The sequence below is a fragment of the Athene noctua genome, chromosome 28 (genome assembly GCF_965140245.1).
Source record: "Athene noctua chromosome 28, bAthNoc1.hap1.1, whole genome shotgun sequence".
NCBI classification, from domain to species: Eukaryota; Metazoa; Chordata; class Aves; order Strigiformes; family Strigidae; genus Athene; species Athene noctua.
The window spans coordinates 6922464-6943359 of record NC_134064.1 but is presented as its reverse complement, the minus strand read 5'-3'; the positions used below and the strand labels follow the sequence as shown (position 1 = coordinate 6943359).

At 38.7% G+C, this 20896-nt stretch overlaps 1 protein-coding gene across 1 annotated transcript in view; it reads left to right on the top strand.

Annotated features, from left to right (window-relative positions):
- The window catches only part of KAT6A (lysine acetyltransferase 6A), a 46543-nt gene that overhangs the window by 20773 nt on the left and 4874 nt on the right, over window positions 1–20896 (top strand). Inside the window, exons 4-17 of the mRNA XM_074928328.1 lie at window positions 1722–1830; window positions 2400–2515; window positions 2738–2819; window positions 3589–3724; window positions 5406–5719; window positions 6243–6361; window positions 6732–6847; window positions 9033–9174; window positions 9601–9762; window positions 10687–10780; window positions 11869–12100; window positions 13215–13425; window positions 14341–15033; window positions 15812–16127. Of these exons, the coding sequence (XP_074784429.1) occupies window positions 1722–1830; window positions 2400–2515; window positions 2738–2819; window positions 3589–3724; window positions 5406–5719; window positions 6243–6361; window positions 6732–6847; window positions 9033–9174; window positions 9601–9762; window positions 10687–10780; window positions 11869–12100; window positions 13215–13425; window positions 14341–15033; window positions 15812–16127 (2842 nt within the window). The remainder of the gene's footprint in view (window positions 1–1721; window positions 1831–2399; window positions 2516–2737; window positions 2820–3588; window positions 3725–5405; window positions 5720–6242; window positions 6362–6731; window positions 6848–9032; window positions 9175–9600; window positions 9763–10686; window positions 10781–11868; window positions 12101–13214; window positions 13426–14340; window positions 15034–15811; window positions 16128–20896) is intronic.

The window sequence follows — 20896 nt, the reverse complement described above, 5'->3', positions numbered from 1 at the left end:
AAGATACATCCTAACTTCCTGTGGAAGTGAAGATGCTAGTTTCCTCCTCCCACTTGGATATTAATGATTTGTATGCTTGGCATAACTGTCTACAATTGTCTTATTTTCTCCCTTTCTCAAAAGGAGCAGAAACTGGAATCCTGCAGTTAACTAAACCTGTGAATGTATTTCAGGCTGAAATATTTTGACGGGCAGGTGATTTTTGTATTAGTTTACACTTCATCATCATCTGGGATTTACTAAAAGATAAACACTTGTGTTCAGATGAGGAATGTTAGGCTTTCATTCCCAAGTAGTTGTTTCACATTCTGTGGCTTAATTTTGAAATACCAAATTTCCTGACATGTTTTGATTGTTTCCATCTAGTGGATGTTTTAAGGAACACACCTCAGTCTGTAAGTATACTTTGGTGTACAGAGCCAGTAAAGATACAGCTTGAAAATTCCAGTTTCTATATTACTATAAACCAACTTGATCTCCGCAAGAAACTGTTCTGCATATAGCTTTTGCTTTGGCTTAGCCAGAGTAAAGACTTCTTGAAGTTCTTCTGGCATATGCTTCCATACAATAATTAACGGTATGTGCATATGTAGCTGCATAATATACTCTGAAAAAGGTATTTGTGAAATCATTAACTATAATGTGATACAGCTGTATAAAGAATGTGTCTCAAAACTTACCATAACCTAACATTTTTTTGTTTCCAGTGTTTTTAATGTGATTTTTAGCATGTGGTTGGTTTTTGTTTTTTTTTAATTTGCTTACATACTTGCTCTGGAAACTATAAATCACAGACTTGTCTTGGAAAATGCAGAATCAGATTAGAGAGAACTTGCTAGATTATGAAATCCAACCTTAATATTACTGGAGATAAGACTATCCTTTCCCTCTCCTTAGTTGATCAAGTGCCACTTTAAAGCAATCAGTTACTGCACTTGTTCCCTTTTTGAGGAGGCTGTTGTAGAATGTCAGTCCTTTGGTTTAAAAACCTCCTGCATATTCCAGGCCAAATGTATTGTTGGCTAGTTAATATCTATTTGTTATTTCACTAGGGTTGTGCCTTATCTTAAATACATCTTTTTCTCTACATGGTGTTTAAGCCCCCTGAACTTTTTTAGAGAGCGCAAACCTTTTCATCTGCTGCCTTAGAGTGCTAAACAGCATACTCACATAAATTCTTACAAGATAATTTTCATTTCTCATAACCATTATAATAGTTGGACAGTTGTTGTTCTATAATACATTTTATTCCAGGTAATGTATTGCAGTTCTTCTTGATGATGGACTGTTGCTTTCTGGATGCTTGATGGGGATTTCTAAGACTACTGTGTTATGGGGTCATCTCTGCCTTTTTTCCACCACTGCATCACCTCATAGCTTATTCATTTGTTGACAAATTAAGGCACCAACTCTCTCTAACTTTGTATTCAGTTATGTATTAATTTATAGCCCTCTTTCCCAGCTTGTTTTTCCAAGTTTCCCCTACTCCTGGAATTCCATTCTCTTTTCCTTTGTACCTGGGATTATGTCCCTTGTCTTTGAAGTTCTAACTTGTATTCAGGTTACAGTTAATGCAGTATTGTGTGGTGAGAACCAACTAAAATCTGTGAGACGCAGTGTATGTTACATACTGTTTACATGCCATATGTCTTGTGTGATTTTGTGTATCGTGGTTTGCTCCCTTGATACACTCAGTGCTTTTATTGTCTGTTTCCTCACAGCCGGTTGCTGAACCAATTCCAATCTGCAGTTTCTGCCTTGGTACAAAAGAGCAGAATCGGGAGAAGAAACCTGAAGAGCTCATCTCTTGTGCTGACTGTGGCAACAGTGGTAGGTGACCATTTACAGTGCTGCTAGTAATGACCCATCCACTTGAGACAGAAGAGCTTGGTATAGTGACTGCTGCTGACCCATACATATGAGGGGTATGCATCTAATAATAACCTGGCTGCTTGAAACAGAAGTCTGGTATAGTGACTACTCCTGACCAGTACGTATGAGAAGTATGCATCTATGCCGTATAATCCAGTTTGTTCAGCAGATCTCATGCTCTCAGAGGGGAGACAGTTAAGTTAACCTACCTTAAATAGTTCATTTAGGTCATGGAGCTTTCCTTAAAAATGTGGTAATGATGACCAGTTTTACCATGTTTTGCAATTCAGTTATGAAAAATTATCTTGGTGTTCTTCTGTATGTGAGCCTGCTACTTCCTATCCAGGGTATTTGTTTTTGTGTTATAAGTAGGTAAGAGTAGAAGCACCTAAAAAATAGGAGTATCTGGATAACCAAAATTCTGCATGGGAATACATGATTGATAAAGTAATCTCTCTGTGAGCTATCCATGAGCATTAACAGAAGTGGAATAGTTCTACTGGTATAATGTTCTTCTTTTTCTGTAGGTCATCCGTCCTGTTTGAAGTTCTCTCCAGAGTTGACAGTTCGAGTGAAAGCCTTGCGATGGCAGTGTATTGAGTGCAAAACATGCAGTTCCTGTCGAGATCAGGGCAAAAATGCTGTGAGTACAGCAGGATATGGACTGAATGAGGAGGATATCAGTCTTGTGGCTGTTCTGTTAAACTACAAATAAAATAATTCTAGAGTCAAATATTTGCAGCTTTTGTTTGAGTCTGGTAGTCTTTCTGAGACCTGTGAAATACCATGATATGTCTGTAGATGAAAACTGTGCTTGATGCTAATGCACATCTAAAGAAAGATTAACGTTGTATGTCTTCAACAGGATAACATGCTATTTTGTGACTCATGTGACCGTGGCTTTCACATGGAGTGTTGCGACCCCCCTCTTACCAGGATGCCAAAAGGTGAGGACTTCGTGATGAAAAGGGTAATTTAAGATGGCTTTGGAAGAGATCAGCAGGTAGAAAGTGCTTCTACATATTTAGTCCTCTTTTAGCTACATTTAACTTGTTCTTTAAGCATGTTTTTCATGCTGTAGAGGAGGGACAGAGCTTCACATCCAGATTTTCCACTGTTTCCTGTCCATTACTATCTCTGAAGAGTTTTGAAAAAAATCGTTAAAGTTTGAGGGAACAGAAGTGATTCTTGCAGATTAAAATTATTGGCTTCCATTTGAATGAATAGCCTTGTACAGAAGAAAGAGATGGGCTCCTACGTTTTTGAAGTCATATCCATTTGGACAGTGGAGAATCCTGGAGTACAACAAAACTTTTCTTTTTCATCAGAAAGAATGTTATCTGTGAAAGATTCTTCCTTGGTAGTTAGAATAAAATTTTCCTATAAAAGACAGTTGGAAGTTGTGTAATTGTAAGCAGGATATGGGATAATTAAATGTGTTGCTCTTTTAAGGTTTTCTGATATTGTGGTATGAATTAAAGAAACTTCCTGCATGGTTGTGGGAAGTATATCTGAGGGGATGGGGTGGGAAATCAACTGAACTTGGGTTTAGATTGCTGGAACATACTCGTAATTTTTCTTGCATGTGTATGTGATAATTGGGGCTTTTGGTACTGTTCCTACCCTTTCTGTTGGAAGGCCTGGGGCCTGTAATTCTCCTTTTTTGTCCTATATAGATGTCTCTTGCATTCAGTGATGGGGACTTGTGTCTTACAGGTATGTGGATATGTCAAATATGTCGGCCACGGAAGAAAGGAAGAAAACTTTTACACAAGAAGGCAGCACAGATAAAACGACGCTATGCTAACCCAATAGGACGTCCCAAAAACAGGTTAAAGAATCAAAATACAACGTAAGTCTCTCCATAAGGAGGAGTAAGGTGTGACATTCTATAGGGCAGTAGGTATTTCTGAAGTGTCTGGTCTACTCTGTGAGATTTCTTTTACAATGAACAGTTTTTCATTATTATTTAATACAGAATTTCTGAAGAGTTCCGTGAAAGACTAGAAGTAATCTCAGTGCTGCTTTTTGCCTAAATTTTTGACTCTTTGTAATAATCTACTGTTTAGCTTTGAACTATTCCTTGTAGTCATAGATTAAGTTTGCTGTTTGTGTCAGGTCTGTTTTGCTGGATGACTGCTTCTTCCAGCATAATTGTTTTGCTTTGCATTTCTGGAGAACCTTTTCTAATGTTTAGAGTAACTAAGTAATCAAGAATAAAGCATGTGAGGTGTTGTTTGATGTATATTTAATCTGACACTGCTACCAGAAAATATTCGGGCCCTTTATGCTTCCCTGCCACATGTCTCTGCGTTTGTGGAGCACTCTGCTGGGCTGGGACAGACTGTGTGGCCTTGTGATGGTGGTTGTGGGGCAGCCAATTGTCAATGAATTGGATTTGGGTGGGTGGGAATTCTTTGGATAACTGTTCAGCCAGAGCATTTTTCTTGAATTAAGACAGCTGTGCAGTGCTTGTTGTGATACAGGACTGTGCAGGTGACAGAACAGTGAAGGAACGGAACTTCTGTTTTGGGCATCAGATCAGCTGGGAAAAAAAGCGCCAAACTATCACATGATACTAACCAATAGCACCAACAGATGTTCTGGGGGGAAAAAAACCTTACAAAGTTTAATGCTTAGGAAGATGTAGAGGGAATGTCTCTCTTAAACATCCTGATTTTTTTCAGTCTGTGTGATACCTCTGTGTAGAAGAACTCCCAACATAATTCAGAGGGGCAAAAGGAAAGCTAGCTATCTGCTACTGCTGTTTTTCTCTTTTAACTTTTACTTCATTATTTATTCACAATTTTATTGCCTTTGTTCTATCATTCAACTTGCAAAATATATCCACAAAATTATGCACAGATGCTTAGTTTGTCTCTTTAGGAAAAAACAGTCTGTTTCTATCCTCTGTACTTGCAGAGATTGTAGCTAAAAACAGATAGTTTCCTGAAACAGCAGTTGGTCTATGGCAATCCCTCTGAGAAGCGTTACTCAGTTATCTCAATAGAGTTTTAAAATTTCCAGCCTGAAAGATGGCAGCTGATTGGAGGTCAACACTGTTTTCTGCTAGGATGATCATAGTTGTATAGGTTCTTAGCTAACGTGTGTGTCCTGCATGCATTAACTTTCTGTGTAGTTCTTATGACGATTTCCTATTAGTACGAAAACTTTGACAAATGGCAAGTGTAAATGTTAATGATTATATAAATTGCAACCTTTGCAATGTATTCATTCTGGCTACTGATTTTAAAATTGAATGTTATATTAAATTTGGTGAAAATCTATTGTTTATACTCAGATTAATTGCACATAATGTTCAGTGTGGAGAGAAATAGTGCAGTACTTCTACTGAGATGTTTAAAAACCTGGCTCCTCTGTGGTACACTGGCTCTTGAATACTCCTTTATTATTAAATTCTTCAGTTCATTATTAGCTTCGGTGTGATTGATAAACAGGTAGGGAAGATGGTAGTCTGCTTTGCAACCCTAAACAAGCCACCTTACCATATCTTTTGCCTTCTCATTCTTTAGATCAAAAGGCCCTTTCAGCAAAGTTCGAACTGGCCCTGGTCGGGGTCGGAAGCGTAAGATCGCTCTGTCCAGCCAGTCAGCATCATCAGAAAGAGGATACCTGGAGCAGACAGATGTCTTGGACTTCTGCAGAGATGGCAGCACCACCTTGAAGTTTAACAAGAAAACCAAAGGGCTTATAGATGGCCTTACTAAATTCTTCACTCCGTCCCCTGATGGACGAAAAGCTCGAGGGGAAGTGGTTGACTATTCTCAGCAGTATAGGATCAGGAAAAAGGGTACCAGGAAATCTAGCACTTCAGAATGGCCCACAGGTAAAGATTTTTCACCCTGCCAATGTAAGTATCCTGTACACCAAGAAAATGTTCAAAGGCTAGGGTGTCGAAGTGACTAGAATTGTTAGAGACTGGAAACTTCGAGCTGAAAGTTAACACTCAAATGCAGTTATCTCTGAAGCACTGAGGTAAATACCAGTTGGAAAAAGGAAGCGATTCTAGAGACCTTTGCTTCTTTATATATGATGGCAAGGTGTGATGCGGGATTAGATGATTGCTGTGAGGTAAAATGCCCTTTGGGAATGAGGGGCTTGCAGATAGACCTAGGTAATATGCTAAATAATGTCACATTTGAAAGAAGTAACATAGGGAGTGGTCAACGAAAATAAGAATAACAAGGTAGAAGTGTGAAATGGGAAACAGATAATTAAAACTAGCCTGACAGACCCATGAGTTTCTGATCTTGTCGCAGTGTCTGAATACTGCCAGAAGATATTTGTTGCTGTACTAAAAAGCAAGTACTCCTTTGTAAATGTAGATGAATTTTCTCTCTCATTTACAGACAATCAGGATGGCTGGGATGGAAAACAGGAAAATGAGGAGCGTTTTTTTGGGAGCCAGGATGTCTTAACTGAAAAAGACATGGAGCTGTTTAGAGACATTCAGGAACAAGCACTGCAGGTAAAGTTAAATTTTCAGTGTCTGGTGGTAAGTTCCAAATCTGTAAAAGAGATTTAAACAAACCCAAAACGCTAAAAAAAAAGACTGTGTTAAATTTTGCTGTATACTAATTTGTATTTAAAGCTACAACATGAGAGGTAGTGGAGGTATGTGGTACAAATGCCTACTAATTCTTCCTTTTTGTGAATCACATGCTCACTTGAAGTGTGACTGATAGTAGTTTTTAATGTCAGAAAGCAACATCTGCATCTTCCTAATTCTCTGTGAGTTCACACAGTACAGACTGTGTAGATAAGAATGTTTTAATTTATTCAGCTTGGAAGTCTTTCACTTGAAAATACATGAAAATATTTTTTTTCCCTTTGCATAGAAAGTAGGGGTGACTGGGCCTCCTGATCCACAAGTCCGATGCCCTTCTGTCATTGAATTTGGCAAGTATGAAATCCAGACCTGGTACTCCTCCCCATATCCACAGGAATACTCGAGGTATGACTGAACATTCTTTTCCTTTGTTCTGCTTCGGTATTTGTGGGAAAGCTGTACTCCAGCAGGCGTAGAAATCTTAAGAAGGTTCTATCTGAATGTAGGACAGAAGCAAAGTACACATAATTCAGATACTTTTCATGGTAGTTATTAGATGTCTTAAGGTCTTTTTAGGCTGAGTCAAAAAGTTGATAAGCTCTCTGCAACAATCTGCATATGCTTTGAGCATTCGATCTGCCACAGGAATACATGATTAAATGGATTCCCAAAGAACTGACATATTCCATGCACTGAGGAGGGAACAGCCTCAGCTAAATGACCTAGTACTGGGCTGTTACTAAGCACATAAGTGATTAGAGTATCCAACTCTCAATGTACGTTGGTTCTTCATATGTAGTGTTGTAGAATGGTTTGGGTTGGAATGGACCTTTAAAGACCATCTAGTCCAACTCCCCCCCTGCCATGAACAGGGACATCTTTCACTGGATCAGGTTGCTCATAACCCTGTCCAGCCAGACCTGGAATGCTTCCAGTGATGGGGCATCCACAGTTTCTCTGGGCAACCTGTTCCAGTGTCTGACTGCCCTTATCATAAAAAAACCTTCCTTCTGTTCCATCTAAATCCACCCTCTTTAAGTTTAAAACCATTGCTCCATGTCCTGTCACTACATGCCCTAGTGCAAAGTCTCTCTGAGTCTTTCTTATAAGCCCCCTTTATATATTGAAAGGCCAGTGAGGTCTCCCCAGAGCCTTCTCCTCGCTAGGCTGAGCAACCCCAACTGTCTGGGCCTGTCTTCACAGGAGAGGTGCTTTCAGCCCTTGGATCATTTTTGTGGCCGTCCTCTGGACTCACTCTGACAGGGCTGTGTCTTGTACTGAGGACATCTGAGCTGGACACAGTACTCTGTGTGGGGTCTTGCAACAGCAGAGTAGAGGGGGAGAGTTGCCTGCCTTGAAATGCCGTCCACGCTTCTTTGGATGCAGCCCAGGATACAATTAGCTGTCTGGGCTGCAAGTGCACACGGCTGACTTGTGTGCAATTTTCCATCCACCACTATCTCCAAGTCCTCCTCCACAGTGCTGCTCTCAATCCCTTCATCCCTCAGTCTGTGTTGATACTGGGGATTGCTCCAACCCAGGTGCAGGACCTTGCACTTTGACTTGCTGAACTTACAGGGTTCGTATGGGCACACTCCTTCAGCCTGTCAAGGTCTCTGGATGCCATCCTTTCCCTCCAGTGAATCAACTGCAGCACTCTTCATGATAAAAAATAATAAATCTGTCTAGGGAATAGTATGTTAACTCTGTATTAAGTGATATGATTAGAAATGGCTGTATACTATCTATGGGAGTTGAAAAAAACAAATACACATTTCATAGGAATTAGTTTAATGTTTTTATGCTGTGTGTAGTTCAACACAGCTAAAGAAGAATGTTGAATGTTATGTGGTTTGGAATCTGAAAGATTGCTCTATTGTGATGCATGTATATTTGTTTTGATCTTCTTTTGCTTAAGAACTTTTCAAACTAACTGCAAACTCCCCGATCTTTAACTTGATTTTGAAAGAGGAATAGCATCTAAGGGCCATAATTAAATAAAACTCTTTATTCTGCCATTTAATAAGAGCATGTGGTCTGTCATGAGGAATTATTCTAGCTCTGCTAAAGGCATTTAAGGTGACTGAAAATAGCATCCCTGCCCAAGTTAGAGTATGTAAATGGAGTTACATCACCACAATATCAGGACATGTGCATCCAACTTGTTCATGTCAATGTAGTATGTAGAGTGGTTTTAAAGAAATAGAGAGATGGTGTTGTGACCTATTGCTTGGGGATGTATACAGCTGTCTGTTACAAGGATGGAAGGGAGAAGCATCACTTGTGCAAAACTGGGGGGGGGGGGGGGGGGAGTTGCTACATTTTCTAGGATTTTAATCTATGCATGTATTTCTTCTGACATAATGCCCTGCATAATTACTTTTACTTTAAGTACTTTTTGTTTTTAACATGCATTCATTACAGAGTAAGTGCCATCACTAAGTATGGTAAGGTGTCTTTGGTCTGATTAGCACATACACAAGGTCAGTATATACTGGGTTTATTTTCATCAAGTACTCTTTCTGCAGGAGTAAGGCATTTTATACAAAAGTCTGTATCTTCAGTCTTCAATCTTTATCTTTGATTACAGGCTACCCAAGTTGTACCTTTGTGAATTTTGCCTAAAGTATATGAAAAGCAGAACTATTCTCCAACAGCATATGAAAAAATGTGGCTGGTTTCATCCTCCAGCCAATGAAATTTACAGAAAAAACAATATTTCAGTCTTTGAGGTAAGTTAGAAAACTAAGCCCCACTCACTTTTATCTATAAAAGTGTCTTTATCACCCAATCATGTGATAAGTTTTCCATAGCCCTAAAGATCTTCATTCTTGAAGCATTTATTTGCTAAGAGTGAAGAACTACAAAAAAGCACTGGAAGCTGACCTTATCCATAAAACATATGAGGAGGCTCACTTTTTAAAAATGCTTTTTCATTTTAGGAAAAGGAATTTTAAGTTCTCTCTTAAACTGATGAGTGGAACAGTGACCTGGCCACAGCTTTTATGCTGTGGAAGTTGTAAGTCCTTTGAGGTGCTACCTGAGACAGAGAGGTCTTCCTCTCACATTAGACATTTCAAACATACAGGGATACTCAGATGAAGCATGTCATTGCATGACAGCAAATAGAGCGATAAAATTTTCCTCATCTCTTTTAGGTTGATGGCAACGTCAGCACTATCTACTGCCAGAACTTGTGCTTGTTGGCCAAACTCTTCCTGGACCATAAGACTCTCTATTACGATGTGGAGCCATTTCTTTTCTACGTGCTGACACAGAATGATGTCAAGGGCTGTCACCTTGTTGGCTACTTTTCCAAGGCAAGTATTTGAGTACTTCAGACTTGGGCATGCATTTGCTGTGGTGAGAAATGCTGCTTCAGAGTCTTTCAATTGTTGTAATTTAGGCCCTTGCATTTTCTGTAATACATTATGTAATACAGATATAGAGACATCTGTTGCAACCGGATTTTCTTTGTCACTTTTGGAGACCACCAACTAAAAACCAAGCTGCCTCATAATGTCAAATAGCTTATATTCTCTAAGGAGCTTGTACCATAGCTAGTAGCTAAAAATACCCCCAGCTTTTCAAATGACTTCTTACTTTTGGTGGTGATGAGTAGTACAGTTTGTGAGATGAGCATTGTTACCCAGTAGTTCTACCTCATCTTGCCTTCTGTAAATACATTGTTTTTCAAACAAGTTTGTCGGTTTTGCACTTCATTTCAAACCTTTCATTTTTCTGACAGAACAGGGCCAAGATTTCAGATAGACCTTAAGCAAGCATTTTATCTGTAATTGTTTTAGTTATTTAAAAATAACTTTAATTGAAGCAGAACAGCAGATTTGAGATTGGATTTTAGTATGTTGTGCCATTTAAAGATTCACTGGAATACTGCAGTCTTTTTCAGTGAATTGAGCAGTCTTCAGATTTATGCTTTGGACTTTATCTGCTATGCAGCTCATGTTCTTTATGGAATTGTATCTAAGCAGAAGGTGGTAGTTATGTCAAGGTTTCATTCTTCTTGTTTTTCTGAATTGAAATGGTGGTAATAGAGTTTTAATATTACTCTGTCTTTTAAAGTCTTTCCTTGGCTCATGTACATTGTTCTTCCTGAGTAACTTTGACTGTGGCTTTCTATCTCAGCTCTTGCTATAGAGGTAATTAGGGACTTGTACGGAACAACTTCTATTTCTCACTGGTCTTTTTTTTTTTTTTTTTAATTTGCTGCTTTTTTCCAACAGGAAAAACACTGCCAACAGAAGTACAATGTTTCCTGTATAATGATTCTTCCACAATACCAGCGTAAGGGCTATGGCAGGTTCCTAATTGACTTCAGTAAGGAACTTTTTCTTCACTTTTTTTTAGTCTTTGTCTTTTCATATTTTAAAGAAAGGCTTAATTTTGGAAGAGGATATTTTTCAAATTAAAAAAATCTCAGGACAAAGGATTCTAAAGTTGACAAAATCATCTGAACTTCACAATTTACTCTTATTGTTGGACGACTTCAGTTCTAAAGACAAATTGATCATTTTTCCCCTAATTCTCATGTTTTCTGTGTAAGCAACTTATGGTGGAAACTATAGGCATGTGTCAGTGTTTTTAGCAGCTTACCTTGTGCATGCAGTTCTTTCTGCACAAAGTCAACCCTAAAACTTGCATGATCTCTTGGGACCTTCAGTTCAGCAGTTTGATTAAGTGAATGAATGTCTTAAGCAAAAGACTTAATGTCTTAGTCATAGTTACATTTTAATTTAGCTTTGAAAGCAGTAAAGCCAGACAGGCTCTGAATACTCAAACAATTTTCAGATTCATACATGGATCTATATTGAGAAATCAACAAATGTGTCTTCTCACTGCTGCTCTAATATAGTCCACATTTGTCATCTGTTTCCCCCCCTCCTCCCTTTTCATACGGGGGAAGATATAACCTCTCAGTCTTTATTGAACTTGTGCAGTGTATCACAGTCTTAAATTAACTTAAATGGAACTTGGTACTCTCCAGTATGACCCTGAAGTTTTACAGTAGAGAATTTTCAAGAAAATTGGTTGCCATATTAGTTTTAAATGTTCTCCCTCTGTTATCCTCAGAATTGCTATTATAATTGGAAGGTGCTCAGCAGACTGTACTTCAAGCTTAGTGTAGTTTCTAGGCAGGCAACTGCTGCCATCTTGTGGCATTGCCCATAGCCAATGTCTGATAGCAACGTAGTTTAGAAATCTCATATTCTGTCATTGGGTAACAGGAGTTTAAACAACAACAACAAAAAATGTCCAGAGCACTCAATATATTCTTCAAAATTATAATCTATTATCTTGTAAGCAGCATTCAGCTACTTTCTGGAAAAATGCCTTTGTAGAAGTTGGGGTGGAAACAGAAGCTATACATGCTAATCTTTTGAAAAACTTTTCTTGTATATCTTTAGGCTATTTGCTTTCAAAGCGTGAGGGTCAAGCAGGATCACCAGAGAAGCCCCTGTCGGACCTGGGGCGCCTCTCATATATGGCTTATTGGAAAAGTGTAATATTGGAGTGCCTTTATCATCAACGTGACAAGCAATTAAGCATCAAGAAATTGAGTAAGCTGACTGGAATCTGCCCTCAAGATATTACTTCCACTCTACATCACCTACGAATGCTTGACTTCCGTAGTGATCAGTGAGTACAGGAGTCCTGCTGTATTTCCAAATAGCTTCAGATGTATTTTAATTAAATTCAGCGGTGTTTGAAGACTTAATTTTATTTACGACTTAAGTGTCCAAATACTGGCTGTGGAGTTTTATGACGCTCATGTGTGATGCAAGAATTGTTCAGTACCAAAGCTGTATCAGATTTCCAGCTGTGTAGCTCTGTAGCTGTGGAACTTCTGAGTAATTTGCAGCTGTTAGAGAAAGCAAACTGGTCTCTTGGCCATGTTCTCTTGGGGTCCCTCAGCATAATCAGTCTAACATGCTCACAAAACAGAGCAAAGAACAGCAACTTCCCTTCTCTAGAGGGAAATCTGTTCCTTTTTCCAGTCACTGAGCAGACAGTTGTTTCCCCCCTTTTTTCTCTGTGTCTCAAAGATGCCATTAACTGTGTGGATTAACATGGAATGCTTGAACAGTGGGATGATCACTGGGAGAAATTAGGTGTGCAGATATAGAATAGAGGTAGTCTGCTTGCCCAGCTGAATGTACAAGTCAGGTGAAATACTGGAAATTAGTCTCGTTTCAGACAACAGCAGTTTTGGGAGTGGCGTTGTGTTCTATTGTTTTGTGTTAGACTTGGAACTTATTTGGAATACTTGAAGTGATTTGAGAACAGGTTTATGTCCTTGTTTCACAGTATACTTTAATCAGTGATATTACTCCCAGCTGCCTGAATAAAATCCACTCTGATAGTGGGATTGTAACTTTTTTAAGCAGTCCTTTTATTACCAGTGTCTTTCACCTTTTGTTGTCAGTTCCCCAAATGGTATGCCCCTTGTCCATTTAACATGTAAAAAAAGTGATACTCTGCAGCTCAGTGTTACTCGTGGAAGGATAATGGCTTCACCATCAATAAGAAGTGGAAAGAATTTAACAGCATTTTCTCAGTTTTAAGATGCTTTCTCTGGTAGTCTGACAGTACTGCAAATTGTACAATTTTAATAAGCTTTCTGTCCCCTCTGAAGTTGTTCATGGCAGCACTGATAGAGAGTATGCAGATTTTTCTGTAATATCCTATATCTGTTTCACATGACATGTACAGTATGTAGCCTGTTGCTGATCAGAGTATTATTACTGTTTAGATTTGTGATCATTCGTCGGGAGAAACTTATCCAGGAACATATGGCAAAGCTTAGAACTAATGTCCGACCTATAGATGTGGATGCAGAATGTCTGCGTTGGACACCTGTTATAGTTTCCAACTCAGTTGTCTCTGAAGATGAAGAAGAAGAGACAGAGGATGGGGAAAATGAAGAGCAACAACAGCAGAAAGAAAAGGATCCAGAGACCAGTGTAAGAGTGAATCTGTTGCTTGTGTAGCATATAGTTTACACTCAGTGCTTTTGCAGGCAAGGCTAATGAGATTTCAAATGCCAAGCTTGGGCATTAGGCATAATCGTAGAAAGCAATGCAGTCATGATTAGTTTATGTATCTTTATAGTTTCAGGTTAGAAATTAAAACTAGCAAAAACATTGAGGCATAGTCTAGAGAAAGGTTAAAGACTATCTTGAAAAGAATAAAAAGGCTCTTTCTGTCCTTAATGGTTTCTCTCATCAAATCATTGAAATGGATTTAGATTTGAAGGACCCAGTATTTCTGTAAGCGACAATAACAAATGGAAATTAATCAACAAAAACTTTTAATGTTTTTCACTAAAGGTTTTTGCTGTCTACTTTTGTAAAACCACTAATAGCTTTAGAATTACTACCCACAGAGCAGTGGTTTCTGAAATCTAGGCTGCTGTCCTTGAAGGGTTGCACTCTCACATCAGGTGATAAGCAATGACTAGAATACTAAGAGGTGAATTATGTGCTGTTACTGTATTTACATTAAACTAATTGTGCATTTTAATGGAAAAATAGCTTCAACTTTGTCTCACTTTCCTCTTGAAAATTATGCAAATACTGTGTTTGAATGTAGCAAGATGATGTTTGCATTCCAGCAGCCACTGCATGGCTGCTCCTGACTGAAGTCACTTGTGGGGAAGCTAATTGAGGAACATTATCACCTGGGAAGAAAGGAGTAGCAGTTAGCACTAATATAGACTCTCATAAAGGTCAATTCTTCTGTTATTCTCAGATTCTTAAAAGTCATTCTGGTTAAACTTTTCTGACTTCTTGCTTAAAAGCTTTTGTGGATTCTAATTCAGGATAGACATGCATGCTTAAATAGGAAGTGTGATATCTATTTGTTTTTATTTAAATCAGATGGTTAAATCTGTGTCATGGGAGAAGAAAGAGCAAGAGCCTTACTCACCTACAGAGAGTGAAAAAAAACCAGACATTGTTGCTCCAGCCAATTCTGCACGGCCAAACAAGCACATTTTTCCCCTGGATAGTCTTCCTGCAAACAGTCAGCCATCACGAAGAGGTCGATGGAACCGCAAGGGCAAAAAACTTCGGGAGCCCTTTTGTGAGAAAGAGCCAGTATTGCCCCTTGAGGACAATACAGCAGTTCCCAGTGGGCGATGCAGTGAATGTGAGGAGAAATCAGCAGCCTCACGAGGCCGGTGCAGTGACTGTGAGGAGAAGTCAGCAGCCTTGCAAGGAAGATGTGGTGAATGTGAGGAGAAGTCTCCAGCCCCAAGAGGCCGGTATACTGAAGATGAGGAAAAATCTGCAGTTTCCCAGGGACAGTATGGCAAAGGTGAAAAATCTGCAATTCCCCGTCGACGGTACAGTGAAGGTATGGAAAGGTGGAGAGGGCAGTTGAAAAAGAACACAGAGCCGCTGAAGTGTAGATTCCCAGAGGACTGCGACAGGTTACCCCGCCGCTACAGTGATAGTGATAGGGCACTTCTGAGGTGTTTTAGTGAGAGCAGTGAAGAGGAAGACGATGAGCCTGTGAGTCCTCGATCAAGCTCTCCACCTGTTCTCACCAAGCCAACGTTAAAACGAAAGGTGTGTGCCTTATTTCTTGGTGTCTCTGACTGTATCATGGAGTCTATTTTGTCGGTATGTCGGTGTTTTCTGAAGGATTGTGCAATTCATGAGGTATGTATTAAGTGTACAGGTACTGTCTGTTCAGTGTTCCAGAACTCAGTCTCGGAGGGTACTTCCTGCTGCCTTTTTGTAGTGGCGGCTTTTGTTCAATCAGAGGTAGTTTGTGGGGTTTTTTAGTTCTAACTTCTGCATTGTGCTTTTGATTTTTCCATCTTGGTTATTAAAGTTTTACTCAGTCACACAAAATAGGAACAGATATGGTCCTACTTTTAAAAGAAGCTTGCAAAACACAAATGCTGTCCAAACAACTAAAATCACAGCATGGAGATGTGAATTCTATCAATGTGACCAAGAAAATCCTCTCTTCATGGGATGCCACACTAAAAAGTTCTCTTCTATACCATCTTTGTAGCTTATTGTAAACTATTCACATCTATGTTGTAGTCTCTGAACTTTCAGCTGTTGTGGATGGGCTGTTAGCCTCAGCTGTTTAATGGTTTATACTATTACACAAGTGTAATCTAGCAGTCTTCATGGAAGTTGGTGGTCTTGCAGTCTATTTGACGTCTGTCTAACTGAAGGCAGGTGCCTGTCACTATTTCTGGTGAAGTCTGGATTCCAGATTCTGTCTGGTCCTGCTTAGACTGTTGAACTCTGCTGTTCATGTTTTCTATTTATCAGTGTTTTATTTCTACTGTGTGTGATAATGTCTCCTTCTCTCACCTTCCACTTTCAGAAACCAATTCTTCATCGGAAGAGGCGAGTTCGCAAGCGTAAGCACCACAACAGCAGTGTTGTCACTGAAACAATCTCAGAGACCACAGAAGTGCTGGATGAACCATTTGAGGACTCAGACTCTGAACGACCAATGCCTCGATTAGAGCCTACATTTGAGATTGAGGAGGAAGAGGAGGATGAGGAGGATGAAGAGGAGGAGAATGAACTTTTGCCCACTGGATACTTTCGGCACTTAGCCCCACCAGACACACTCAGGCATAGACCCTCTTCTAAGAGGAAGTCCAAAGATGAGGAGGAGTCTGATGACACTAATGGTATGTTTGGTGGTATGCTGTTGAAAGTTTGATATAGATAGTGTTTCAGTGAGTGTCAGATGATACTAGCTCATGACAGAACAAGCTGATTACCTTGTCTTGTAACTTCTAGCCAAAATGTAAGATTAGGCATAAGTTACCAGTCAAACCAGCCTCAAACCGTTCCCAAGTCTTACAAAAATGTGGTGCATGCTTTTAACTATCTTATTAGCAATGTCCTGATCACAGGGTGTCCTTTTGATTCAGCTTTCCTAATGGAATCAGTATCTGTGATTGTGGAAGAACCTCTGCAGCAGAGTCACTTACAGAAATAAAACAGAAGGGAATTGGAGAGCCTTCAGTTTTTCATAGCAAAGAGAAATATAAATTGGCTCTATTGAGATCCTGTTCTTCATCACATTGCATGTCCTGCCTCTCAGCTTCTCATATCTTCTTGAAGTTCTCAGTTCATAAAATAAAACTATTTGGTTGGAACTGAACTGGTTACTTAGAGTGTGCTGATAATTCAAAAGAAACATCTGTCATTCAGATGCTCCATTAGTAATCTTCATTATGGCTGTTACATGTTCTGGTCAACATAGTGTAAGGCAGTCAGCCAAAGGAAAACAAAGAACTGTGTGAAAGAGAACTATGTTGCCATTAGACCACAATAAAAAATCGTTGCTGGAATGAACTCAGTAATTTATGGCTTTCAACTAGCCTGTGGTTAGCTGAGGAGGGTTCTTCTTTAAAAGTATGTAAATACTGAAAGCATCAATATGACTGTAGCCATGTATACTGTCCATTTAGCATCAGTTATCCTTAAATGCTTATAGCAGCATATAACTATGTAAATTTAGTGCAAATACATGTTGATGCGGCATTAAGTTTGCTTAGTGGAATATATGCACAGTCAGCTTATACCATTGGTTTTTTAATTCTTTTGTGATCAGGTTACCCCTGAAATACATTTTTAGGTAGTCCAGCACCATTAGTACGACTATAGAGTTGGGAGAGCATCTGTTAGCTAAGTGGTTTTCAGTCTTTTTCATTTGTGCTCTCCTGAATGTTTTCTGGTGGAGATGCAGATCCCTTTAGAGATTCCACACACATACTGCTTTATAAAATACATCAGTGATTTTTAACAGTCTTTTGTACACTACAAATAGTCCACAGAGTGCCCAGGGATCAAAAGTGGTATTTAGAAAGCTACTGTTTTAACTCACACCCATTACATACTACAGTGATAAATTTCTTGCTCACTTTATAAATACTTTACTTTCTTACTCTCTACTTGTAATTTAGTGCTTTCTGTTCCCTTGTGTCACTCGTGTTGCTTTCTTTTTTTTCTGAACTCCTGCAAATTTGTCAGAACCTCTGAAGTAATAAAGTAGTAAGCACACTGTTTTAGGGTATTGCTGCTCCTGACATCAAATGGTATGTTGGCTGCTTATACCTTTAATGAAGGTGTCTTTTCCTATACATAGTAAAACTGTAACAATCTTAAAAAAAAAAAAAAATACAATGTACTTCCAATTACCTGAACATGTTAGCCCACAGAGATAATTAGTCATCATAAACAGCTGGACTTTTTTGATAAAAAATTAAGCTGGGTGGAACAGGGCAGCACTGCCTTATGACAATTCAGTAATACAGTATTGTAGTCATTAATACTTGGATCAGATATAGACTATTGTAATCATAACTACGGGTTAGGAATGTTTATAGGAAGCGCAGATTTTTTTGATAGTTTTCCCATCACTACAGAAACCCGCTTGTAATTTTTTTTTTTTTTTTTAAACTTTCTGACTAAGGGTGGTTTGGGTTAGATTTTTCCCTGAGAACTTAATCTCTAGCTGAGGCAATGCACTGAAAGTGTTTTATGATTGCTCTGAATTGTAACATTGCAGTCTCTTTAAATTTTGTGTCTGATGAGAATTTGAATTGGTTCTGATTGGTGTCAGGGATCTAGTGAAAATAGATAGTGTGGTGTGGTGATTTGAGGCCAGTATTTAATAAGGGTTAGGTGTTCTAGAAGACAGTGTGTTCTGTCATGTAGAAAACAAATAAAGCTTGTCTCTCTGTTACACCAGTTCTGTGCAACTTGATTAGTGTGGTGTGGAGGAAGATGGAGCTCTAATACTCTGGGCTGTATTAATTTGCTTTTCCTATTTCTACATCTAAGTTTTACTGTGAATGTGAATACTGTAAGGATCCTCAGTTCAAGCTTGCATGCACACTAATGTTTAAGTGCAACTGAATGAGCACATACATAAGTTTCTCGGTATCCTAAAAAATTATGCATGTGAAATCTTGAGTGGTCATCAAATCCATCTTCTTTTGTGAAGACTGTGTCAAGTCCATGAGGCAAAAAATCATTGAATCACAGTCTCTTGAGGTTGGAAAGGACCTCTGGATGTCATCTTGTCCAGCCCCACTGCTTAAGCAAGGCCACCAAGAGCCAGTTGCTCAGGACCATGTTCAGATGGCTTTTGAATATCTCCAAGGAGGGAGGCTTCATGCCCTCTCTGGGCAGCCTGTTCCAGTGTTCAGTTAAAGTGTTTCCTGATGCTCAGGTGGAACCTCCTGTGTTTCAGTTTGTGCCTGTTGCTTCTGGTCCTGGCAGTGGGCACCACTGAAAAGTGCCTGGCTCCATCTTCTTTACGTCCACCCTTAAGATACTTGTACGCATCGGTAAGATCGACCCCTGATCCTTCTCTTCTTCAGTCCCAGCTCTTTCAGCTTTTCCTCATCAGAGATGCTCCAGTCTCCTCTTAGGCATCTTAGTGGCCCTTTGCTGGGCTCTCTCCTGTAGCTTCATGCCTGTCTTTTGCTGAGGGAGCCCAGACTGGACACCTTTAATATTACATTATTATAAGGGGAGCTTCTCATCATAAGATAATATACTTTTTTTTTTTGGTATTCTTAAAAATACTAAATCCATGACAGTACAGATAAAAGCAAAGGGTTAAGAGGTGGTAAACCTAATCCTCTGTAGTAAATAGGAAATGTGAAAGAAGGGGAACAGAAATAGCCATTTTTAAAAATTTTTTTATTTGTAGAGAGGTGGATTTTTTTTTTTTGGGAAGGGCTTAAGTGTTAATGCTTTAACAAATACTGTGTTTCTTCTTTCTGCCCAATGATATGCTGACTGTGGTAGCCCCTTCCTTTCTTCATTTACATTCCAAATATTTGTTTCAAAGAGTTGTTGAATTTTGAATTCAGTATTTGTTTTAAATTAATTTTTTAATACTCAGATCTATTTTTTTCAGAATGCTGCTTATTGGAGATATTTAGGGCAATGCTTGTCTGAGCAAAGGGCAAGAGTAACTCAGCTGATCTGTGGTTAGGTTTTCAGAAGCGTTTGTGAACTACTAGGAGCACGTTATTTATTTTTACGTTCATTGCATAACTGTAGACTTAAAACAGCTCTTCTTGGGAAAGAAATTCATAGCATGGTAACAATTTATGTAAGATGGTATAAAGAGCAGAAATGTGAATAAATGTAGTTTGAGTATTGGGGGAAATTGATCTTATATCCATATAGTGGAATGACCAACCCAATTACAGGCCCATCAGTATGATATTCATCCCAATTTGAATGGTAGAATGGCTGGCTTATTACTCAGTAGAAAGTCCAGGGAGTGTTATTTGCTCAATACTAATAAACACTGATATGTGAAAAATGTATTTGTTAGACAACGATATATTTTTACAAGACCTACAGCTTGGTTAACAAGGATAATTGATGTTATCTACTCATCATTTTGAGAGGTATTTGACTTAATCAAAACCAATTGCTTAAGCTAAAATGTTACAGAATCAAGCTAATACATATTAAATAAATGAAGCTGCAAACGAGTAATTAAGCAGCTTTGTTGTTAGTGGGGTGTAAGACAGTTGGACTAGTTGATTGTTGTAGGACCCTTCCGACAGAACTATTCTATTCTAAGGGAGATTGATCTGGGTCCTGTGTCTGTCTGTACTGCTATTTTGTGGATAGATTAAAAAATAATGTAGCAGCTGACAGAAAAAGAGGGCCTTCGGTAAATGAAGTAAAGGGCAATTCACTAACAAAGTCTATGAGAGAATATTTGAAGGTCATGTCCAGTAATTAGCATGGTTTTTGAACTCAAAGCCAAACAGATTCAGATAATCCTTAAACAGGGGAATATCAAGAGGAGTAGACACATTCTGTCATCTCTTCAGCTTTGGTGAAACTACTACAACCATCTTTACTCAGTTATTGACACTTGCTGTCTCTTTAAGTTTTGCAAGCGCTGATAAACTGGATTAGTTCAAACAACTGTTGTGGGCTGATTAAGACACTAGAACGAATGTTCCGTAATGATAGATTTAAACAAAGGGGTGACTTCATAAATTTAAAAATTTCTTATCTGAGAACTGTTATTTGGTAAAAGAGATTTTCTGCCTAGCAGACAAAAGGAAAATTAATACAAAAGCAGATTAAGTAAATTCAGTGTCTGAAGACAGAAATTCAGATGGTAAAGTGTGAATATCGAGTGTCAATGATTAACTGTTGCAGTAGTTTACCAACAGTTGTGTAAAATGTCACTGACTATGCTAACAGACAAGTTCAAACCAAAATTAATTTAGGGGATGCCTTACAGATTCAGTAAGTTCTCAGTGAATGATCACATTCCTTTCTGGCTGTATAAGCTCAGAACCTGTGCATGTTTGGAAAGTCAATGAAATGCAAAACTTGCTTCATCAAATAAAAGTCAGATGAGAGAGAAATTCAGCTTCCTTTTAATGATTTCTCAGATTTT